The 23,120-nt window shown below is 32.3% G+C and overlaps 1 protein-coding gene across 1 annotated transcript in view; it reads left to right on the top strand.

The window, feature by feature from the left end:
* The window catches only part of LOC101897560 (protein boule), a 222,018-nt gene extending 208,645 nt beyond the window's left edge, over positions 1-13,373 (top strand). The window contains exon 8 of the mRNA XM_020035171.2: positions 13,255-13,373. Within this exon, the coding sequence (XP_019890730.1) occupies positions 13,255-13,262 (8 nt within the window). The 3' untranslated portion in view covers positions 13,263-13,373. The remainder of the gene's footprint in view (positions 1-13,254) is intronic.
* The last annotated feature ends 9,747 nt before the right edge of the window (positions 13,374-23,120 follow it).

Genomic DNA, 23,120 nt, shown 5'->3' with positions numbered 1-23,120 from the left:
ATAACATTTATAAAATCGGCTCCATAGTACACAACAATATTCTAATGTCTAAGTGGACTCATAGGGATTGTCAATTTCCTTACACCAAAATTTTACAAAACCTAATAACGATATCCCTTTGTTAACACATAACTCGATGTGCAAATTGAATCGCAGTTTACAATTTAAAATAAGATCAACAATCGACTCAATATTATTCAATTTATAGGTCGGGTTTTAGGCTATATTGTGGTTTCAAAAAAGGCAGTCTCAATTCCATTTTTGTTAAAAAAACAAGATTTATTTTAAATTTCCAAAAAAAAGTTTAAAGAAAAATAACAATGTTTAACAAGGAGAAAGGCGGGGGAACCATCGTTTTGTGATAAAGAGGTGGGTATGGGAATGTGTACTACAAGTGCACGCAAAATTACAAAATAGTACTATACATTTGGTATTGGGTAAATAAATAGTGCTTGATATCTGAAATTTGGTATTAGGTTCGCTATTTATGTCTGAGCCTAGAAATATGGAGGTGGTTTCAGAAATGTGTACTATAATTGTACGAAAAGTACAGAGTGATACTATATTTGGTATTGGGTGAGGGATAGAGATGAAATTCAAAAAGAAAAAAAAAATACATTTTTCATGGTATCTGTGTTTGAGACTCGACCGTGGTTTGGAAATGCCTCCTATATGTAAATATGTGCACGCTGCCCGAATGTTGCTCCGCAGTAGCGCTTGCTTGAGGTGATAGACTCTTTTGTATTTTTTAGTGCCAACCTTGCTTTCCAAATACTCCAGACACAATAGTCCAACATATTGGTATCCGAAGATTTTGGTGGAAATGAACCGAGGAACCTCATTTTGTAACCATTCTTGGGTGGCGCGTGCTGAGTCTGAGGTCTGCGACCAAAAAGTTTGCGTGCCCAAGGCTTTAATACATCCTCCACAATATTTTCGCAATAATATTCGGCATTTATGCTCATACCACGGTCGATTAATACGAGCAGAGAGCGACCATCGGCTGTTATGGCGGCCCACACCATCACCATGGCCGGCGCTTGAGTTCTGGTGGCCAACTGAAGTTGCACATTTTCAGCTGACCTCTTTGGCAAGTAAACACGATCATTTTGTTTGTTTACAAACAGCTGGACAACGAATGTTTTCTCATCGTCCAAGCGAAGCAACTCTTTAGCTCTTTTGAATCTATTTTCATTCTGTTGCGACGTAAGTTCTTGCACTTTTTGGAATTTCTATGGCTTTATCCCGAGCTCATTTTTCAATATTTGCTGAATGTAATATTGCGATATATTCAGCTCACAAGCTATTTTCGGGCACCTCGACGCGAGTTTCGATCAAGTTGCTTCTTTACTTTTCAAACCATTTCTGCTGATGTTGCTTTTTTCTTCTGTCCACTTCCTTGACGGCGGGCCACGCTACCAGTATCACGGTAACGAGCGATGGTACGAGACATAAAAGGTTTATTCACATTTAAATGCATTTTTCTGGAAAGTTCTCACCAAAATGCTTTTGTACGCTTGTCGACAATATAATGAGCTATCGCTGGAATAATTTTAACAGCTGTCGGATGAGTGGCTTCGAAATGACAGCAGTCTGAATTTGGCTGCAGTTTTTTAATCTCACCCTGTATGTAAAACACATTTCATGTGACAATGCTTTTTAGGGTTTATATTCCAATACATATTTGACTCGAGATCGTTGGTTGGAAAACTGTGAAGTTGGCACCACTGAAAATAAAATGTCATCCCTAAAATAGGCTATTTTTTAAACGTTATTATACGTTATAAAAAAATATTTTAATTGAGATCATACATGGATTTTCTTTTGTAGCATCCTAAAAGTATGCCATGGTTTATTTAAAAACAGTTTTGCAGACGGCCATAGTATACGAAAAGCGTTATTTATTTTCAATTAAATGATGACAATTACTGACAACGATTCAGAGCATTTCGTTACTTTTCCAACAACCACTTGCCTTGTCATTCACAAAATTTATAAAAAACAATAGACATTGTTTTTAACAAAATAAAAACTAGTAAAAACAAAAAATAAAAAAGAAGACCTTATTTTCATGGAAAAAAATAAAAAGATAAAAAACTGAGACAAACAATGAAACTCCTTACATACATATAAATATATATATTGAAACTACATACATAGGCATACAAAATATCAAAACCAAACAAACAACGATAAAAAATTTTCTTTGTTGAAAATATACAAAAATTGTTAAACTCTTGTATACAAAATAAAAAAAATATTAATTAATAATATAGCTACAATTCTTCTTTTTATAAAATAAAAAATAATAATAATAAATACAAATTGAATAAAACGTTTCTGTTAACATTGAAGTGTAAACAACAAATATTGGTGCAATTTTTAGCTGAATTCAAATTTTGCCTTAAAACAAACACAAACAAACAAAAACGAATTAGTAAACCAACCAAATCTTTGAAAATGTTAAATTATTGAAAAGTATTAGACGAAATCAAAAAAAGGGTTTTTGTTTTCAAATTGAGAACAGCTGGGACTGCCTGTTTGGAGAGCCCAAGAATCTCTTCCCCGTTTTTTAGTGAATAATTAGGAAAAGTTTAGAACAAAAATTAATGTGAACACAAAATACGAGGTTTCAGAAATACCTGTGACGAAACTACAAAGCACTTCAATGTTGTTTTATTTTAAGTTTTGGGCTTTTCTTTTGTTACAAATTGTCAAAATTTTCTGTGAAATTTTTTACAACAATTGTTTAAAAATGTTTCAAATCATAAAGCAATAGTAAATTTTATATATTTTTTGGAACTCTTTTTTTTATTGTTTTTCAAAAAAAAAATAAAATAATGATCAAAGGAATGAATTGTTGATTGATGATAAATAATACATTGTTAACTAGTTTAAATATAACAGAGTAAATCAATAATATTAACAAACAACAACAAAAACTAGAAAAATATAAGAAAATATTTAGCGTAGATAAAAAAACAATAACTCTTCATTAATGAAATATACATTAAAAACCAAAACAACAACAAATTATTAACAAATAACAACATTATTATTAAAAAAAAAAAAAACAAATTATTGTAAAACAAATCACAACACTAAACAATGTAATGAAAAAAACGAATAAACATAACAAAATGAGCATAGTATTATACATAACTACAAAAAAGATATACAATACATATATTATAAAACAAAACCAAAACAACTCGGATAAAATAAAAACAAAAACCAAATAAAAGCAATATTGAAAAAAATATATATAAATGACAAAAAAAAAAAACATACACAGTTCTTTTTATTTATCATTCCCCCACTTTTCCTCAATCCCATTTTGGTTTGGCTCAAACTCTTTTTACCGCTGTTAGAAAAATATCAGGAATAATTTTAAAAATTCACATTTAAGTTGGAATTGAGAGCGTACCAGTTTTATTTTTAGTTAAATAAATTTAATTTTAAATTCGAATAATTGTTTTACACATGGAGATGTTCGAATCGTTGTAGGGTTTCGACGAGATCTGTCCAGTTACCCAGTGGGAGATGTGGGAATACACTACCTGGTTTATCAATAATTTTGTGCGTTCTTATATTTGCGCTATAGAATTTATCAAATCTAATCGAGAAAGGAATCTATATTGAGAGCAAGTTAAATAGTATCAGTCGGTTATACCGACAAATGTATACGCCCAGCCTTGAGTTATGATTATTCTAATTGTGTTGGGGGGAGGTTCCGAAGCAGTTGGCCAATATTGTCCAATTCGTATCTACCCTATAATATATCGTATAATATATCGTCTACTTCCTATACTTCATATCAGATATGTGCAAATTTTGGGAAAAATGTGAAAATATGACTGAGGTATTAGATATAGCGGACCGAAATATTCCACTTCGTCGAATACAGATAAAAATATTGGTACGTGCAAAATTTAAAGTAAATCGAATGTTTGTATCCAATCTTACACGAAATCATAAATTCCGATTAATTACATATTCATATCAGATTTCTGACTAAGGGAAATATATAGATATAGCAAGTTGTATAGAATCGCCGAACTATTTCGCAATTATGACAAATATAAATATTGGAAATTGTGACCCTTTGTAGTTGAGGTACCAGAACGAGATATCTATCATGTTCACAACAGATTTTGCGTTAGAAAAAATGTCTGGATGTGTGAAATTTGAAGAGAGTTGGATGCTTATTTCACGTTCTATGAGCGCTTTATTTTACAAAATTTTGAAGCAATTGTGGAGGAAGTACCAGAAGACATGGTCCGATCTCTACCATCTTTATAACAGATCTTGTGTTCATAAAAATATTAAGATTTGCCAAGTCTAAATGGAATCGGATGTTAACTTCGCGTTTTAGGAGCATCATGGATATTCCCTCAGCGAAATAACGGTTTTAGGATTCTTTGGACCAAATCCGTTTTAGTACATTTATAGTCGATCTAGCGATGTCTGTCTCGAACTTTCGAAGGTAGCATACGATTCGATCCACACTTGGTACATTTAAATATTATTACCAAACTTAGATCGAGTTCGGAGATGGGCAATATCGGTCCACTCCTTTTAGCACCTCCCCTACAATAGGTCAAAAATTTCCAAGAAAGAGAAAAGATCATTCGATTTTGTAGAAACTTTGCAAATAACAATATTTTCCCCGGAGCTAGGTCAGGTGCAAAAATGAAAAATATCGGCCAACTCCAACAAGTACCTCCCCGACAAAAGATTAACATTTTGAATAATTATAACTCCTATAAAATGTGAAGTAAGAGTAATCTTACTCTCAAATCTTCTTCAAATTTCGCACATCCTCATGTGGAAACGAAATATATTGGATCACTCCTTGTGGGACCTCCCCCACAAAGGGTCAATATTTGGAATATTTATAACTGCTATAAAATGTGATACAAGAGTCCAATTGTCTTCAAATCTCACACATCCCAATATTTCTGTCAGTGCTAGGTTAGGTGCGAAAATGGAAAATATCGACGGACTCTTTCAAATACCTCCCCCACCAAGGGACAAAATTTGGAATAATTAAAACTTTTATAAAATGTTAAATAAGAGCTCGATCGTCTTCAAATTTCACACATCCCAATATTTTTGTTGACACAAGATCTGGTGTGACGATGGGATATATCGGCAAACTCCTTTTGGTACCATCAACTCAAAACCCTATTCCAGAGCGTTTCCTTGTACATTGAAACGATAAAAATCAAAATCAATCCTTAAAATGTGTCAGTTCTGTTAAATTATAACATAATGCTATGTCACCATCTTATTATACTATATGTCTTTGAAACAACTTAACATTGGTGATTACCTGACAACAGAGGTAAAACTCCCTGGTGTCAATGTTTTGACTCTGACTTGTCCTATTCATACTTCTATGTCTTTGTCAAAAAAATGAGTTAAAGAATTCCACTACTGAAATGGTAAAGACTGGACAAAATGTATTATGGAAAAATATTCAATGTGATAAATGTGGGTTGGGGGGGGTGACTCTGCTCACAATAGAGACATTTTAGCATAAACAATATAATTACAGAGAATTTTTACGAATAACATTTTTGGTAAACCAAAAATTTGAACTCAAAATTGTATTCCAATGACGTTTTCAATTAATTGAAAATTGCATTGCAAATTGCAACATTATTGATTATGTTGTTATGATATCGTAGCAACAGAAGTAAATCCCCCTGGTGTCAATATTTTGATTCTGACTTATCCTGTTTTTATACTTCTAAGTATTTGATATTAGTTCCTTTCGGTTTCTAATTATCATTAGGTATTATCTACTTTACCTAAATTGCCCATATAAAAATTAATTTGTTATGGGTAGCTATACTAAATATGCATACAAAGACCTAAAATGGTAACGACTGGAAAAAAAGGAAAAATAGTTAATGTGAAAAATATGTAGAGGCGCTGTTCACAACAGAGACATGATGGCATAAAAATATAATTACAGAGCAGTTTTTCGAATAACATTTTCTGTAAACCAAAATTTGGTCATAATTCCATTGTATTCCATTAACGATTCCCATTAATTGAAAATTGCATTTTCTGTTAAAATGACTTAACATTGGTAACTATGCTGTCACGATATCATAACAACAGAGGTATTTACACCTGGTGACAATATTTTGAATCTGCCTTGTCCCATCTTTATACTTTTATGTCTTTGTTGCATATCATAAAGTCTGCCCGTCCGTCTTTTGACCTTTCTTTACCTGTTTAGTTCAAAATCTTTGAACAGATTTTAAGACTCACTCTAATATTTGTCTTTGAAATGGGTCAAAATTCATTAACAATTTCCTATGAATAGGTCCATAGAGATTTTAGCACACACATATGCATAAGTAGGTATTTACATTTGGACAAGAAAAGTGTAAACACTTAATTAATGACATTCGAGTGGTGTTGAGTTTCACTCGATGTGTGATTTGCTATTTGTAATGCACTTGGCAACCACATTTTCTGATTGAAAGACCTTTGTAGAATCTCACTACACGTGTGTGATATATTACAGATAGGTATAGAAATATACAAATGCTTAGTTTGTCTGAATGTAATTATTGGAATAAACAGGGATATCAATTGGACACACTAACTATGTGTTCAATTAATTGCTTATGGCTTGAAGAGAGAGAGAGAGAGAGAGAGGAGCTGCTTAATCCATACTTTTTGACATCAATGTAAAATATCCATCTTGAGTCAAGTACTGACCAATGGTTTCCAGCAATATACACTAGGTTTAATTTCCACGAAAGCACTTTAAATATTGGTAATAAAATGGTGGCTCATATACTCAAAGTTTGTTGCAGCATAGATTATCAAAATTATAAAAGAGGAATTCATAAATGATCTTAAAAAAAACTTTCTCGTGTCGAATTTTTGCTTATTTTATAATTTTCAAAAAAAAAAAAAAAAAAAAAAATCATTCTCTGAATACACCAAAAACCAAATATTTTTCCTGATTTACCAACATTCAACGATTAAAAACAAAGTATTGACTTTTAAATTCTCCAGATATGTCGTAAAATACAAATATATGCAACAAAATATATTGCAGAAAAATATAGAAAAATATGCAGAAAAATATATTGTTTTCGAAGACTTCACAAGCCCTGAGTGACTTTACTGGGCCCATTACAAGTTATTTGCTTTACATAGGAATTTTTAAATGACTATTTAACAAGAACTGAATTGATTGCCACATTTTGATTTAATTATGGTTTTGCATTAAATTCGCATAGCTATTTGCAGTGTAGAATCATATGTAAAATGACATTTTCCACTTTTATATTTAGAACTTCTGTAACCAGTTATCTGCCAGCGAGGGCGGTGCTTATTACGAACTCCAAATCCCAAGTTAGAGATAATACTGAACAGTTAGATCTGGGCTATACGAACCCGCAGGTCTGTACAGGCAATTTTCTGTCATAGGAAGTAGTATCTATAGAGAACTCCAAATTTGAAATAATTCCGGTGAAACCGGAATATAGGCAGAAACTGTTATATGGGGGTTATACGAACACATGTTTCAGCAATTTTCCGTCATAGAATGTAGTCAAAGACATAGAAGTATAAAGGGACAAGACAGAGTCAAAATATTGTCACCAGGTGTAAATACCTCTGTTGTTACGATATCATAACAACATAATCACCAATGTTAAGTTGTTTTAACAGCAAATGCAATATTCAAACGTCAATGAAATGCAAATTTTAGTTCAAATTTTCGGTTTACAGAAAATTTTATTCATAAAATTGCTCTGAAAATATAATTTTTATTTTAACATGTCACTGTTGTGAGCAGCGCCTCTATATATTTTTCACATTAACTATTCTTCCAAAATGCATTTTGTCCAGTCTTTACCATTGGTATGGTAAAGACTGGACAAAATGCATAAGTTAGCATAATGCAGAAGTTAGCATAAAAATCATATTTACAGAGCAATTTTACGAATAACATTTTCTGCAAACCAAAAAATTGGTCTCAAAATTGCATTCCTTTGACGTTTTCAATTAATTGAAAATTGCATTTGCTGTTAAAACAACTTAACATTGCACAGTGGTCGCTGCCATTGGCCAAAATTCAAAAAATGAAAATCAGATATTCATTGTCAAATGTGTACACCTGAACTCTTAAGGGGTTAAGCTTTTTAGAAAACATAATTATCTTGACTTCATTCTAACGGCCCACTTCGAGAATAGCATCAAAAAAGAGAAAATGTAGTTAGTTGCTTTTTTCAGTGGGATCAGTGAAAAAGTGGAGTAAAAATAGAACTGTATTACAAAATTAAATACATTTTAAAACGACAAATCTTGGCATCATTATTGAAAAGCAAGGTATTGACTTACTTTAAGTGCAGTAATTTGTGTGTTTAGTAGTTGTGTATAATATAGAAGATGTGAGTGATCTGAGTTGCCTTTAAGATTAATTTTGAAAATAAAATTGGATTTCAGGTAAAGTTTTAATTGTTTTCCCCCCTGAATCCTCCAATGTGATTTTTTTCATGCCAATAGTAATGGTCCTAAGATTCTAAAAGTGCTAATTTAGCTTTCAGATTTTGTCAGATTTGTATGTTATGCCCAATATACTGAAGTGACTTCGCTGCAATTTTGTCAGTTCTATGGTGCTAGTGACATAGAATATGTTTTTGTTGTTTGGGATTGATAAGGATGTAACTGAGGGGTTTTCAATAATGTTGCAAGCATTGTCTTCTGATTAATGCCGAAAAGTTTAAGGCCTTTGCACTGGAAACTCCTAAGGAGTTAACTAATAGATATCCATGGCACTATCTTCCACCCTCAGTTCATAAAATTTTAATACATGTACCCGACTTTAGAAATTTGTCATTGTATAGATTAGATAATTATAGGAGGAGGCCGTGGAGTCTAGAAACAAAGATATAAAAAAGTTTCGACTAAATCATACCCGAAAAAGTCTTGTGTTTAACAAACACAGATCTTATTAACCGTCTTCTTCTGAGCTCTGACCCTTTTATAACGGGACTGCGAACGTTACCAAACAATAACCAGTAAAGTTTGCATATTTCAAAGAGCCTCACATAACAAATAAAGGTTTTAATGGGGAATTTGTGAGAATTAAATCATACCAACTATGATTACAGTAATAATAAAAAGTCCAATGAATCTAATATATGGGAGGAATATCCTCCTCCGAATCGATTTCTACTAAATTTGTCGAGACATTTGCGCCATTTCAATTCGGGCTTTTATTATCCATTTGGTACAGAATTATCTTATAATCGGATAGGTATATATAAGAGCTATATCTAAATTTGAACCGAACTCGATAAAATTTGACAAGGGTATTTCAGAGCTGTATTTGATATATATATTGCCCCGAATATCGTTACTACGGAGTCCACATTACGGCTATGCAGAGCAAATTCAACAAATCGGATGAACAATATGTATGGGAGCTATAGCTATATCTGAATCGATTTCCACCAAATTTGACATACTGGTTTTCGGACTCAATTTGGCCGTAAATACCAAATTCCATTTCATTTTGGCTAATATTACACGTTTGGTGCACAATAAAAGGCAAATCGGACGAAGATATATATGGGAGCCATATAGCAAGGGTATTTCTGAGTTATATTTGATATATTTCCCCAAATATCGTTGTTACAGAGTTCATATTACGGCTGCGGAGGACAAAAATAACAAATCGGATGAACATACTTATTTTTAGGTCCAATCTAGTCGTACTTATATTCCATACTATTTGGGCTGATACAAGTTTGGTGCACAATATAAGGCAAATTGGATGAAAATATATATGGGAGCTATACCTAAATTTTGACCGATTATCTACAATTTCAATCGGTTCTTGGGTTAAACAAATTATTTGTGCAAAATTTAATTTTGATTTAATTTTATATTGAATTGTTATTTTATTTTACAAAATATCAAATTTGGAATTGATTTTTATAAAAAATACTTCTATTTTTGGAGGTATCTTTACGGGGGGACCCGCAGGTAGAGGTAGGCCGTTCCAATAATTTTCAGTAAGATTATTTTTTAACTCCTTAGAACGTAAAATGTCAAATCACATTATAATCTGGTGTAGAAACGTGACAAGAATTGGGCAAATAACCCTTATTCGGGGGGTAAGTTGTAAGGGGACCATGCCAAAACATGCATCGACCATATCCATTTTGTCACATTTTTTATTTTTATCCCATCAAGGTACCATAACCAAAGATTCATATTTATATGTGCACTGAAAGTATTTTTGGCCGCTGTTCCCATACGACCTCGACCACTGTGCATTGGTAACTATGTTGTTACGATATCGTAACAACAGAGCTATTTACACCTGGTGACAATATTTTGACTCTGCCTTGTCCCATCTTTATACTTCTATGTCTTTGATGTAGTGCCCATTAGGAACTTCAAATTCTAAATTTGAAACATTTCCGGTGAAAAGTGTGACACAAATGATGATTTGCAGGTAGACTTATATGGGGTCAAGACCTATGTTGACAATTCTATGCAAGGATGTTTCTTGCATATGGGAACACATGCTGCCTATTTACTGCAAAATTCGGCTTAAAACTGTGACTAAAACACAAAAAAAAAAAAAAAAAAAAACAAGTAATAAAGCTGTAAGTTCGGCCGGGCCGAACTTTGAATACCCTCCACCATTTGCAACGAATTTGGCAATTCTTAAAAACAATAAAATCTGTTAAAAATTCTGTTAAAATCATAAAAATTGCTAATGTAGCTGTTATATTAGGGTCTATACGACGACATGGTCCCGCATAGGTAACATTTTTCATAAGCCATTACAATATTCAAATGCGAAACTTAAAAAAATGGGTAACAATGTAACTAAAATCATCCAAATACCGAATATCGGGAAGTACCGTTATATGGGGGCTATACGAAGACGTGGACCGGCAATGACAATTTTAAGTCTTAGGCTGTAGTATCTATTACGAACCTCAAATACCAAATTTGAAAAAATTCCGGTGAATAATGTCACAAGGAGATCCTTGTGTGGAATTTTAGATAATTCCATTGAAAAATGTGGTTAAAAGCATCAAAATACCGAATATAGGTGGGGCTATGGGGGCTATACGATATCGCGGACCTATATAGACAATTCTCCTTCAGGGGGTAAAGTACTCACGAAAAACTCCTTGTGTAGAATTTCAGACAATTCCATTGCAAAATCTGGCTAAAATCGTCAAAATATCGAATACCGGTGGGTATCGTTATATGGGGGCTATGCGATATCTCTGACCGATATAGATAATTCTTTTCCAGGGGATATAGTTCTCACAAAGAACTCTTTGTGTAGAATTTCAGACAATTCCTGTAGACAAAAGACAGACCTGTGCAAAATTATAGCTTCCTATCTTAATTCGTTTTGACTGTAGCGTGATTACAACAGATGGACAGACGGTCGGACGGACAGGGCTAAATTGTCTTAGAATTTTACGCTGATCAAGAATAGATGTACTTTGTTGGGTCTAAAATGATTATTTCAATGAGTTACAAACGTAATGACGAACTTAATATACCCTCCATACTATATATGGTGGAGGGTATAAAAAGAAAATAGCAGATTGCCGCTGGCAAAGTTATTTGTACCAATTATCACAAAAAAATGTTCTATTCTGTACGGCTAAATTACTTAGACTTTGCAAATTCTCAGCGAGAATTAAGGTGTGGGTACATAAGCAGCTTGAAGTCTTGCATTACATATTTTGGGACATATATATATAATAAATGGATGCCAGAGCCTTGATAAACATTTTGAAAAAAAAATATATATATGTTCTACTGTGCAGAAAGAGAAATGATAATCTGATTTGGCTTCAACTTTAATCAGTGCTAGGTCAGGTGCGCAAATGGACAATATCGGTCCACTACATGAAGTATCTCTCCCTTAAAGGGTCGAAATTGTGAATAATTATAACTCTTATAAAATGTGATGTAAGAGACCGATTGTCTTCAAATTACACACATCATAATATGTTTATTAACATAAGGTCTGGTGTGAAGATGGAATATATCGGTTCACTCCTTCTGGTACCTCCCGCACAAAGGTTAAAATTTTTGAATTTCCATGAGGCTTATAAAAAGCGAAATTAACATCCGATTCCATTCAGACTTGGCACCACTCAATATTTCCACCAACACAAGATATGTTATAAAGATGGTAGAGATCGGACCATTCCTTCTGGAACCTCCCCAACAAAGAGCCAAAGTTTTGAACAACCAAAACGATTATAAAATCCGAAATAAGCATCCTGTTCTCTTCGTATTCCACACATCCCATTATTTCTAATAACACAAGATCTGTTGTGAAGATGGGATATATCGGTCCACTCCTTCTAATACCTCCCCCACAAAGGATCAACATTTTGAATATCCATGAAGCTCACGCACATTTTAACATTTTCTAAAAATTATCAACTATCTCATATAAAGTGAAGGAATTAACAAAAATAGTCCAAACCTTATAGTCCAATATTTATATCATATTTATTTAGGTCCGATAGGAAATTGACAATATTGGCCCATTTCTTCGAAACCTCCTTCATGACCTTCGTTATTTTGATGACTTTCGAAACGTTTTTCAACGGATTTGTCCATAAATTAGCACATGTTGTTCGCAATGGGTTCTAGCTCCGATGAATGGACCATTGTATATATAGGTGAACGTTTTCGTATAACAGTACCTCCAGATGTTCACTATTTTGATGGTTTTATCTACAATTTTCTACGGATTTATCTAAAAACTGGTATTTGTAGTTCGTAATGAGTCCACGTTTTCCTATAACGCACATATATCAGTTCCATCGGATATTCGGTATTTTGACGAAATAAACCATTTTTTCTAACAGATTTGTGTGAAACTTGGTATTTGTACTTCATAATCGGTTCTACAACCTGCATTGTCCTTTTTGATCCTTGTTACTTTTACCCATGAAATTATGAAAAATTTGGTATTTAAGACTCGCTGCCGTTTTTGTATGACCCCCATATAACGGCTCCAACCATTCTCCTATCGATCTTACTGGAGTTTGTTGTTTAAAGTGGATCACGTTTGAATCCACATACTTTTGCAAAAAAAAATTCTCTTTACCCAATGGTGGAGGGTATTAGAAGTTCGGTTCCGACCGAACCTAATGTCTTTTTATGTACTTTTTTTTAAATAATTTTTTAATTATTTGTTTCTTTTATTTTTTACAGATTTATAAATACAAGCACACAAGCTCAACTTCAAACGGATGAACACACCTTAAAATGTGTTTGTAACGATTTAATTTAATAATTTCTAATATTTATTTTCTTGCAACCCCCCTTCCATTTTCTTTTGCTCTCATTTTAAAATATGTTATGCTTATTATTGAAGCTTTGTTTGAATATTGTTTAAATTTGTTGTTCTTAATTAAAAAAATAATTATGTAATTGGTCTTACTTTATTACATACTATTTAATATTGTTAATTACCTAATTTTAAGACATACATGCATACATACACAGATACAGTATTGGGTTAATTAGCACTCAACTGTTTCACATTGTAATAGTAGCGACTCTTACCCCCTGCCTAACACAAACCATGTGTTTATCCTGGCAATAATTCATGATTATCCTTTTGCCTTTACCAAGAAATGCATGGCCGTGTGTTTGCAATTCCTTGCATACAGAACTGTTGTTCAAACTACATTAGCATGTGGGCGGGGGGAAAACTGTAATGATGCAACCGCACGCAGTGAGCTCTTTCTCCAAGGCATTTGCAACGTAAAAACCATAAATACGCAATTTCGAATTTCCATAAATTGCATCTTTGCAAATTTCACACATGTCTGTCTAAAGTATACTTGTGTATGTATGTATTGATGTATGAAACTGCATTGTCCCAACAAATATTCTTCAATAACTGCATAAGCACCAAATAATTCACATATTATTATTTATTATTGTATGAATTTGGAAAATTTTGAATATTTCATGTATTTTCAATTTTGATTTGTTTTTGTAAAATATGTACGAGCGATTTCCATATCTAATAATCTTTTGTATTATATTGAATTTAATTATTTGTTTTATATGTTTATTCTATTTCCAATTATTTTGTTCTAATAAAAATCAATTATTTATGCAATATGGATTTCTATTATTGTTTATTTCTATTATTGTACCCGGTAGGCCAGTAGGTAAACTTTCAAAGAGAACTTAATTGCATGAAACTTAAAATTTGGAAAATTGTTGGAATTTTAGACGAACCAAGGCAAGGCAAGGCATTGTTATTTATGTTATACAATAATTATTGATAGATTGTTTAAAGATTTTCGCCAAGTGGTTCATTGTTTTTCCAGCGGAGCTAAGGACAAATATGAACATTAGAAGTTCACTTATTTATAGAGAACCTGTCAGAGATTTTATACTTTAGGGAACTTTGGCAAAAAATATAGAAACATATAAAAATATAAAATATAAAAAAAAAAAAAATACAAATATCATATTGAGCAATGGCAAAGACATAAAATGGTAAAGACTAGACAAAATGCATTCTGAGCAAATGGTTTGTGTCTATACTATCTAGATAACAGTTCATGACAGGACCATGTTTATATAAAAACCACAATTACAGAAACGAATGACAAACAAAAGTTTGAAAAAACCCAAAAATTGGCTTTCAAAATTCTATTCCATAGACTTTCCAAACTTCCTTAAAATAAGCAATCAATTCGCGATTTTCATCAATATTTTCATATTCCAATATTTTTTTAACCTCCACCATAGTATGGAGGGTATATTAAGTTTGTCATTCCGTTTGTAACACCTCGAAATATAAATTTTAGACCCCACAAAGTATATATATTCTCGATATGTCGATTTAGTAATGTCCGTCCGTGTGTGGAAATCACTCTAGCTTCCGAACGAAATGAAGTAGATTGATAAAATTTTACGCAAATGTGTACTGCAGGACTTTTGGTATTGAAAATGGGCCATGTAGGTCCACTTCTTCGTATAGCCCCCATATAACGGTACCTACCGATATTCGGTATTTTGATGATTATAGCGACATTATTCATCGGAAATATTTCAAATTTGGTATTTAAAGTTCGTAATGTATACTACAGCCTATGTCAGAAAATTGTCTGTGCGGGTCCACGTCTTCGCATAGCCCCCATATAACGGTACCTCCCGATATTGGGTATTTTGGTGATTTTAGCGACATTATTTACCCGAATTATTTCACATTTTGTATTTGAAGTTCGTAATGGATACTACAGCCTATGCCAGAAAATTGTCTGTTCAGGTCCAAGTTTTATAACCCACATGGTACCATCCTATATTCGGTATTTTCATGATTTTAGCTACATCATAAGCAGATTTTTTCAAGTTTCGCATTTGAATATTGTAATAGCTTGTGACAAAAGTTGCCTATGCAGGTCCACGTCGTCGTATAGACCCTAATATACAGCTAAATTCGGTATTTTTTGATTTTAACAGAATTTTTAACGGATTTTATTTTTTGAAAATTGCCAAATTTGTACCGATTGCTGGAGGGTATTCAATGATCGTCCCGGCCGAACTTACAGCTTTGTTACTTGTTTTTATGAAAATATGAAATATCCTCCCAGTGTGAAAATGGAATATGTCGGTTCATGGTAAGAAAATTTTCTTATTGCAAGAAAATTCTCTAAATGTAATATGTGACACAGCTGAGACAAGTACGTCGGACAATTAAGACTACATTCCACAACGTGTCAGTGTCATATGTAAAGTGATTTTTAACAATTTTGATGAAGAATTTTAAGCGCGCCCAACAACTTTTATACTTAAACGAAACGAAACTCTTCGGAATATATCCTGTACAATACTATATAATACACATATATTTATATTGCATATATACTTGGAATATATTAATATTTACTACGCTTTAAAACGTTTCCTTTTAGAAAACAAATTATTTGAAGAGCCTCAAAGTATGTTAGAAAAAATTTTAACAGAAATTTAGAAAAAAAAAAAAAACGAGTTAAAAAGTATCAATCGGTTTTGCCGTAGCATAGCCATAGCACCCTCCACTCCTCGAAATATATATACATTTTAGACTCTACAAAGTATATATATTCTTGATCAGCATATAATTCTATGTCGATTTAACGATGTCCGTCCGTGTTTTCATCTGCGGAAATCAATCTAGATTCCGAGCCAATTGAAGTAGGTTGATAAAATTTTACTAAGATGTGTGTTTGGTCTACACGACTTTTGGTATTGAACATGAGCGGTATTTTGATGACTTTAACGACATTATTCACCAACATTTTTTTCATATTTCGTATTTGTAGTTCGCTATTGGTGCTACTGTCTCTGACAGAAAATTGAATATGCGGGTCCACGACTTCGTATAGCCCCCATATATCGGCACTTCCCTACATTCGGTATTTTTATGTTTTTGTATTTTTTAATATTCAAAATCCTTCCAAATTTCGGCCCGATCGAACTAACTGTTTTTTTACTTATCACACTTTATCTAAAACAGATAAAAACATTGGCATGGGTAAAATCAAAAGGCAATCGGACATTTATATCCAATTTTATGCGAAATCATAAATTCCATATTCATCTCATGTTTCTGGTTGAGAGAAATATTTAGATGTAGCAGATTTTAATGAATCGCCGACTTGTCTCGCAAGTTATGACCGATAAAAGTATTTAAAATTTTGACTCTTTAGGGGTTCGCAGATATATAACATCTTCACAAAAAATATTGTGTTAGCGAAATTGTTTGTATGTGTGAAATCTAAAGAGAGTTGGATTATTATTTCGCTATATTTCAGTGTTTTGTTTTTCAAAATCTTAAACCCTATGTGGGGGAGGTACTAGAAGAATTGATCCGATCTTTACCATCTTTATAACATATCTTGTGTTGATGGAAATATTGAGGTGTACAAAGTCTGAATGGAATCGAATATTTATTTCCCGTTTTATGAGCTTCATAAATTTTGATCCTTTGTGGGGTAGGTACCATAAGGAGTGGACCGATAAAATATTGTGATGTGTCTAATTTGAAGGCAATCGGAACCTTACATCACATTTCATAAGAGTTAAATTTATTCAAAATGTTGAGCCTTTGTGGGGGAGGTACTTAATGGAGTGTATCGATATTGTCTATTTTCGCGCCTGACCTAGCACTGATACAAATATTAGTATTTGCAAAATTGGAGCAAAATTGGGTAATTCTTTCTCTTACAGTGCAGTAAAATCTTTTTTTTTGAAAATGCCGAACTTTTGTGGCGAAGATGCCAGAATGAGTGGACCGATATTGCCCATCTTCGAACACGATCTAAGTTTGATAATAATATTACGATTAGTTTGAAATATATCGGATACTCCTTCGAGAGTTATCGTGGGCACCTGCCGGACAAACAGACAGACAATCGAACGGACGGACATCGCTAGATCGACTCCAAATGTCCTGAAACAGTTATTTTGATGAGGCACGTTTTGGCCGTATCAAATAATATATACCCTCTCCAGCCATATGGTTGAGGGTATAAAAATGCAAAAGCAGCTTTACATTTGACGCGAATATAATATGTAATGTGTACACCACAACGTGGTCAGGGTATTATGTCTTTGTGTATTTGTTTATAACAGGCAAAAGGAAACGAGATAGACCCATAGTTCCTTTTGATGATCCGCCCGTCCGTCCGTCTGTCCATGTATTTTTGTAAACAAAGTACAGTTCGCATTTATTGTCCTATACAGATGAAATTTTGCACAAATCATTTGTTTGGCCCCAGAACGAACCCTATTGAAATTGGAGATAATCGCTTAAAATTTAGATATAGCTTCCATATATATCTTCGTCCGATTTGCCTTTTATTGTGCACCAAACGTGTAATATCAGCACGAATAGTATGGAATTTTGCATCTACAACCAAATTACGCCTGAAAATAAGTATGCCAAATTTGATCAATCGGTTCAGATATAGCTATAGCTCCCATATATATTGTTCATCCGCAGCAGTAATATTTACTCTGTAACAACAATATACAGCTCAGAAATACATTTGCTAAATTTTATCGAGATCGGTTCAGATTTGGATATAGCTCCCATATATAACTTCGTCCGATTATCCTTTTATTGTGCACCAAACGTCTAATATTTGTCCAAATGGGATGGAATTTGAGTCTAGAAATAGTATGTCAAATTTGGTGAAGATCGGCTCAGATATAGCTATAGCTCCCATACCCACAGCTGTAATATGCACTTCGTAACAACGATATTCAGGGAAATATATCAAATACAGCTCAGAAATACCTTTGCCAAATTTTATGGAGATCAGTTCCGATTTGGATATAGCTCCCGATTTCAATTTAATTGTGCACCAAATGGGCAATACAAGTCCGAATTTAAAAGATACAAATGCTTCGGCATATTTAGTCCTTTGAACTTTAAATTATAATTATAATCATAGCGTGTATGATTGAATTCTCCCATAAAAACTTTTAATTGTTATGCGGAGCTGTACTAAATTAGCAAAGTGGTGTAGGGTATCATAAAGTCGGTCGGCCCGACTTGAAGACTTTCTTTACTGGTTTCAATTTGAAACTATGCTCATTTAACCCCCTCCTCCTCCCACCACACTTCATACTGACAGACAGCAACTGGCGATAAACTCTTGTGTATGCGGGCGATTGAAGAGTTCCTGGAAATATCTCAATCAGCATTCAAATTCCAAATTTGTCTTTAAAAATAGCGTTTTGATATTTTAAAGTCAACTAAATTAATGGACTGCACAAAATTACTATATTCGATATTAGGTGGCCCTGAAATGCGATACAATTTTCTGGGAGGTTTATTATTGGTTATGTAAATTGGAGGCGGAATTTCAGGCCATTCTCATAATGAGATTTTATAACAACTGTTTAAATTCAGGCTAAATTTCTTTGTTTACTTATTTGTTAATCTTTCGTGCAACGATTAAAATCACAAAAACGTATTTGACAGCTATTCTGGTGATCAGCTTTGCTAGATAAAATGTCTATTAATTGTGCTGAAAAACTTTAGGCCTATTCTACATTTATGCGTGCTTGATTGACTGCCCCCATCAAGATTTATTATCACATTTAACACAATTATCACGGCTAAACAGTTGAATGTAAATCCAACGATTCAATGAATACTATGATGTAAAACATTATTTGGAGCATACTTTTAGGCTGAATGCAAACTTGGGTTTCTTTCATTTCTTTATTACCCCCAATATTAATTTGAACACACATTTCGTAAACGGTTGTGTCAAATTAGTCATTACAACAAAAAATACAAATTAAAATAACGAATAAAAAAATATTCCACATCAAATTAAAAATAATATTAAAACAATATTTTCTAGGTAAATTAGTAAAGGAATAAAAAAAATCTAATAAATAAACCATATGCTAGCAGAAACATCAACATACACGACTATTAAGAGCGTAGAGCGTAGTGGCTGGCAATAAAAATATATGGCATCATGTGAAATTATGCTAACCGAAGCGTAATGAAATATTATTTAATTTTAGGATTAAAAAAAATGAATAGATAAAATAATAAATATAAAAAAAATATTTGTTGTCGAACATTTTTTCCATTCAAATCTCAATGGATGTATTGTGAACAATTACAAACCACAAAACATAAAACAAAAATGCATTTTCTCAATAAAAAAATCTAGATGTGAGAACAAAAAAAAAAAAAGAAAAGAACGAAATCCTTAGATTATATACAAAAATAAGTCATGAATGAATATTTCTATGTCTATAAGAAAAAGAAAAATGATGAACATTATCATCATAATTATGATTATTACATTATACATCTACTTATATACAAGTGAGAACTAATTGTTATGCATATATATTATACATATATGTAATAAACTTATACATTATTAATATACATACATAAAAATAATATACAAAAATCAAGAGAGACAGAAAAAAACATATTCCATAATTTTTACTATATTACAAATAATAATGATAAAAAATAAAAAAATAATAATAATATTATTAACAAAATACAAATAAAAAATGGAATGAATGTTGAGGTGTAACAATATTCATTGTTTTTTGGTAATATTTATACTTTTTTTTTTTTGTTAAAAAAGGATATTTTTCAAGACAAGTCTATGTATAAGTGTGGTAATAAAAACAAAAAATTCGACAAAAAGAGATATAATATCAACAAAAAATTCTTTAAAATTGAAGATGAGGCATACAATATTACATAAATTATAACGAATAAAAATTAATAAATAATAAGCTATAAATGTGATGAATCTTATTATTTTTTAAACATTTTTTAAATAAATCTAAATGTTGTTTATATGAAAAGTGTAAAACCGCAACAAAGAAACTAACACAACAAATTTTAGAAAAACTTAAGTAATTTAATGCAAGATTAAAAATATATATATATATCCATATAGGTATATGAGAAGGTCTTGATAAAAGAACAAACATACATAATTAACAATAATTATTGCAACGAACCCTAGAAGAAAATACTCTACATATATTATTAAGTTGAAAAGACTTTATCAAATAATAGCTAACTTATATCTAAGCGCTTCATTGCCATACTTGTTTTTCTTTTTTTTTTTTTTTTTTTTGTAATTTTACACCCTCCACCTAACTGTGAGGGGCGTGTTGAGTTTATTTGTAATTGTTAGGTATTGGTTAATATAATCGGGACACTAACATTTTTATGAAAGAAAAACGGAACTTTTAGGGCAAAAGGAGAAAAAAGAAATTGTTAATTATTGAATATCACATTTCTGGACTAAATCTCAAGAAATATTAAACCGGAAGCATGATCAATTGTAATTTTTTGAACAATTTCCTTTTAAACATTTTCGCAGACGAGACATCAAAAATTTATCTTCGTTTTATTGATAAACAAATAATCCTTTACTGTGTGATTTAACACAATAAAAATGCTGAAAAAATGAAAATTTAATTAAAATAAAAACGCAAAAAACATTTTTGGATTCGGCTCTAGTTTGGTAAAAATTCTCATATTTTTTGAAAATTTTCACCAGAGGTAGGTATTTGTATACTGATTCCGAGAAAGTATTTTTTATTGGGAGACGGACCCAGATACTTGACCCGGATCTACAAAACCAATATGTATTATATATATATATCATTTGAGAGCTAATAAAATCACCTATCAACAAGTGGCCACGTGATGATATTTGAAACGGCTCGTAGATTTTTGGAAATATGTGCCAAATTATAGTTCACACTATCACCTTTCCAAAATGCTACAATATGCGTTTTTATCTTTCCTGGATCCAGAGATATGGGTCTTTAAAGTCGGACAACCCGATTCTATTCAGTACATAGAACCAAGATTTTGTTCAATTTGATATTTCTTAAGTAGACGGCTTTCGGCAGCCGCTTGAGGGTTTCTTCTCTGGTATGTAATAACCGGCTTCGCGAACCGACGTTTTTCTAGGTTTGATACTTTTTTTAAATAGTCGCCTTTCGGCCGGCACATGAGGTTTTCTTCTCTGGGTATGTCAACACCTACGCGAAGTAAAGTTTTTCATATTGAAAACATAACATCAATGTACTGAGCAGAATCGGAACGACCCATATTTCTGGATCCCAAAAAGATAATAATACATATTGTAGTATTTTGGAAAGGTTACAGTGTCATTTATAATTTGGTATATATTTTGTGAGCTAAATAAATGGTGACTTTTTTCCGACTTTAGAGGGATTTTTAAAAAAATCCGGGTTCAAAAAGTCGACAGGTTTGATAAAACTTCCGAAAGGTTATAGTGTTAACTTTAGTTTGGCTTATATATCGTGAGCTCCATAAATGGGGATTATTGCCGACTTTTGTGGATTTTTTGAAAGATACGTATTGTGGACCCAAACTTTCGGGTAAAATATCCGTGTATCCGGATCATCCCCCTAGAAAAAAAATACTTTCCCGGAATTAGGGTACAAATACCTACTTCTGGTAAAAATTTCCAAAAAAAAACGAAAGTTTTTACTAACCTAGAGTTAAGCCAAAACTTTTGTCACTCCAAATAAACGTCCAATGGTGGAGTATTCCGCAGTTCCAGTTGAAGGTGCGTGTCGCTTGTCATTAAGTTTGTTATTCCGTTTATAACACCTCGATTTATACATTTTAGATCCCGTAAAGTAATCAAGTATTCTTGATTAGCATCATGGTAGAAAAATACAGGTAGATGCATCAACGCTTGGGAACATTGATATATCAAAAATTTTTAAGTATCCTTTTAATTATAGGTAGATTTTTATTTGTTTTCTAATACGACGTCATTCGGAGTTTATTATAATACGCGTTTTTCAATTTTCAATCCCAAAATTGGTTTGACAGTTCATTGTCCCAGCAGCTGTGTCGATGCGTCTACCCATATTCTTCTTCCATGATTAGTATAAAATGCTATGTCGATTTCCGTCATCCTGTCCATCTGTGGCAATCACATTAGCTTACGAACGAAATAAGGTAGGTTGATAAGATTTTACTCAGATGCGATATTCTTCTACCATGGATACACCCTTAGGAAGATGTAAATGCCACTCAGCTGATATTTGTTTATGTATACATTTTGAATACATTTATTTTGTAAATAAAACAAAACCACCAAAAATCGGCATGTATTTTTTGGTTAATTATGAGAAATTACATTCCATACTAAAATACAAAACAAAATATTTTGGGATTTACTCGATTTTATATTTTTTTTTACTTTATATACATTTTGGATATGACAAAAATGTGGGCACACATGTGTGGACTTGCATAGGCATTGTTTGTCATAAGTCATTACAATTCGAATTCGAGACTAGAAATAAACGATGAATAATGTAGCTAAAATCAGCAAAATATCCAATATAGGGAGGTACCGTTATATCGAAGCTGTGCGAAGACCTGGACCTGCATAGACAATTTTTTATCATAGGCTGTAGCATCCATTACGAACTTCAAATACGCGTCTTAAACAATTTCAGTGGGTATTGTACCTAAACTCGTCAAAATACCGAATATAGGGAGGTATTGGTAT

This window comes from Musca domestica, unplaced genomic scaffold, assembly GCF_030504385.1.
Source record: "Musca domestica strain aabys unplaced genomic scaffold, Musca_domestica.polishedcontigs.V.1.1 9, whole genome shotgun sequence".
Taxonomy (NCBI): Eukaryota; Metazoa; Arthropoda; class Insecta; order Diptera; family Muscidae; genus Musca; species Musca domestica.
This window is presented reverse-complemented; position numbering and strand designations above follow the sequence as displayed.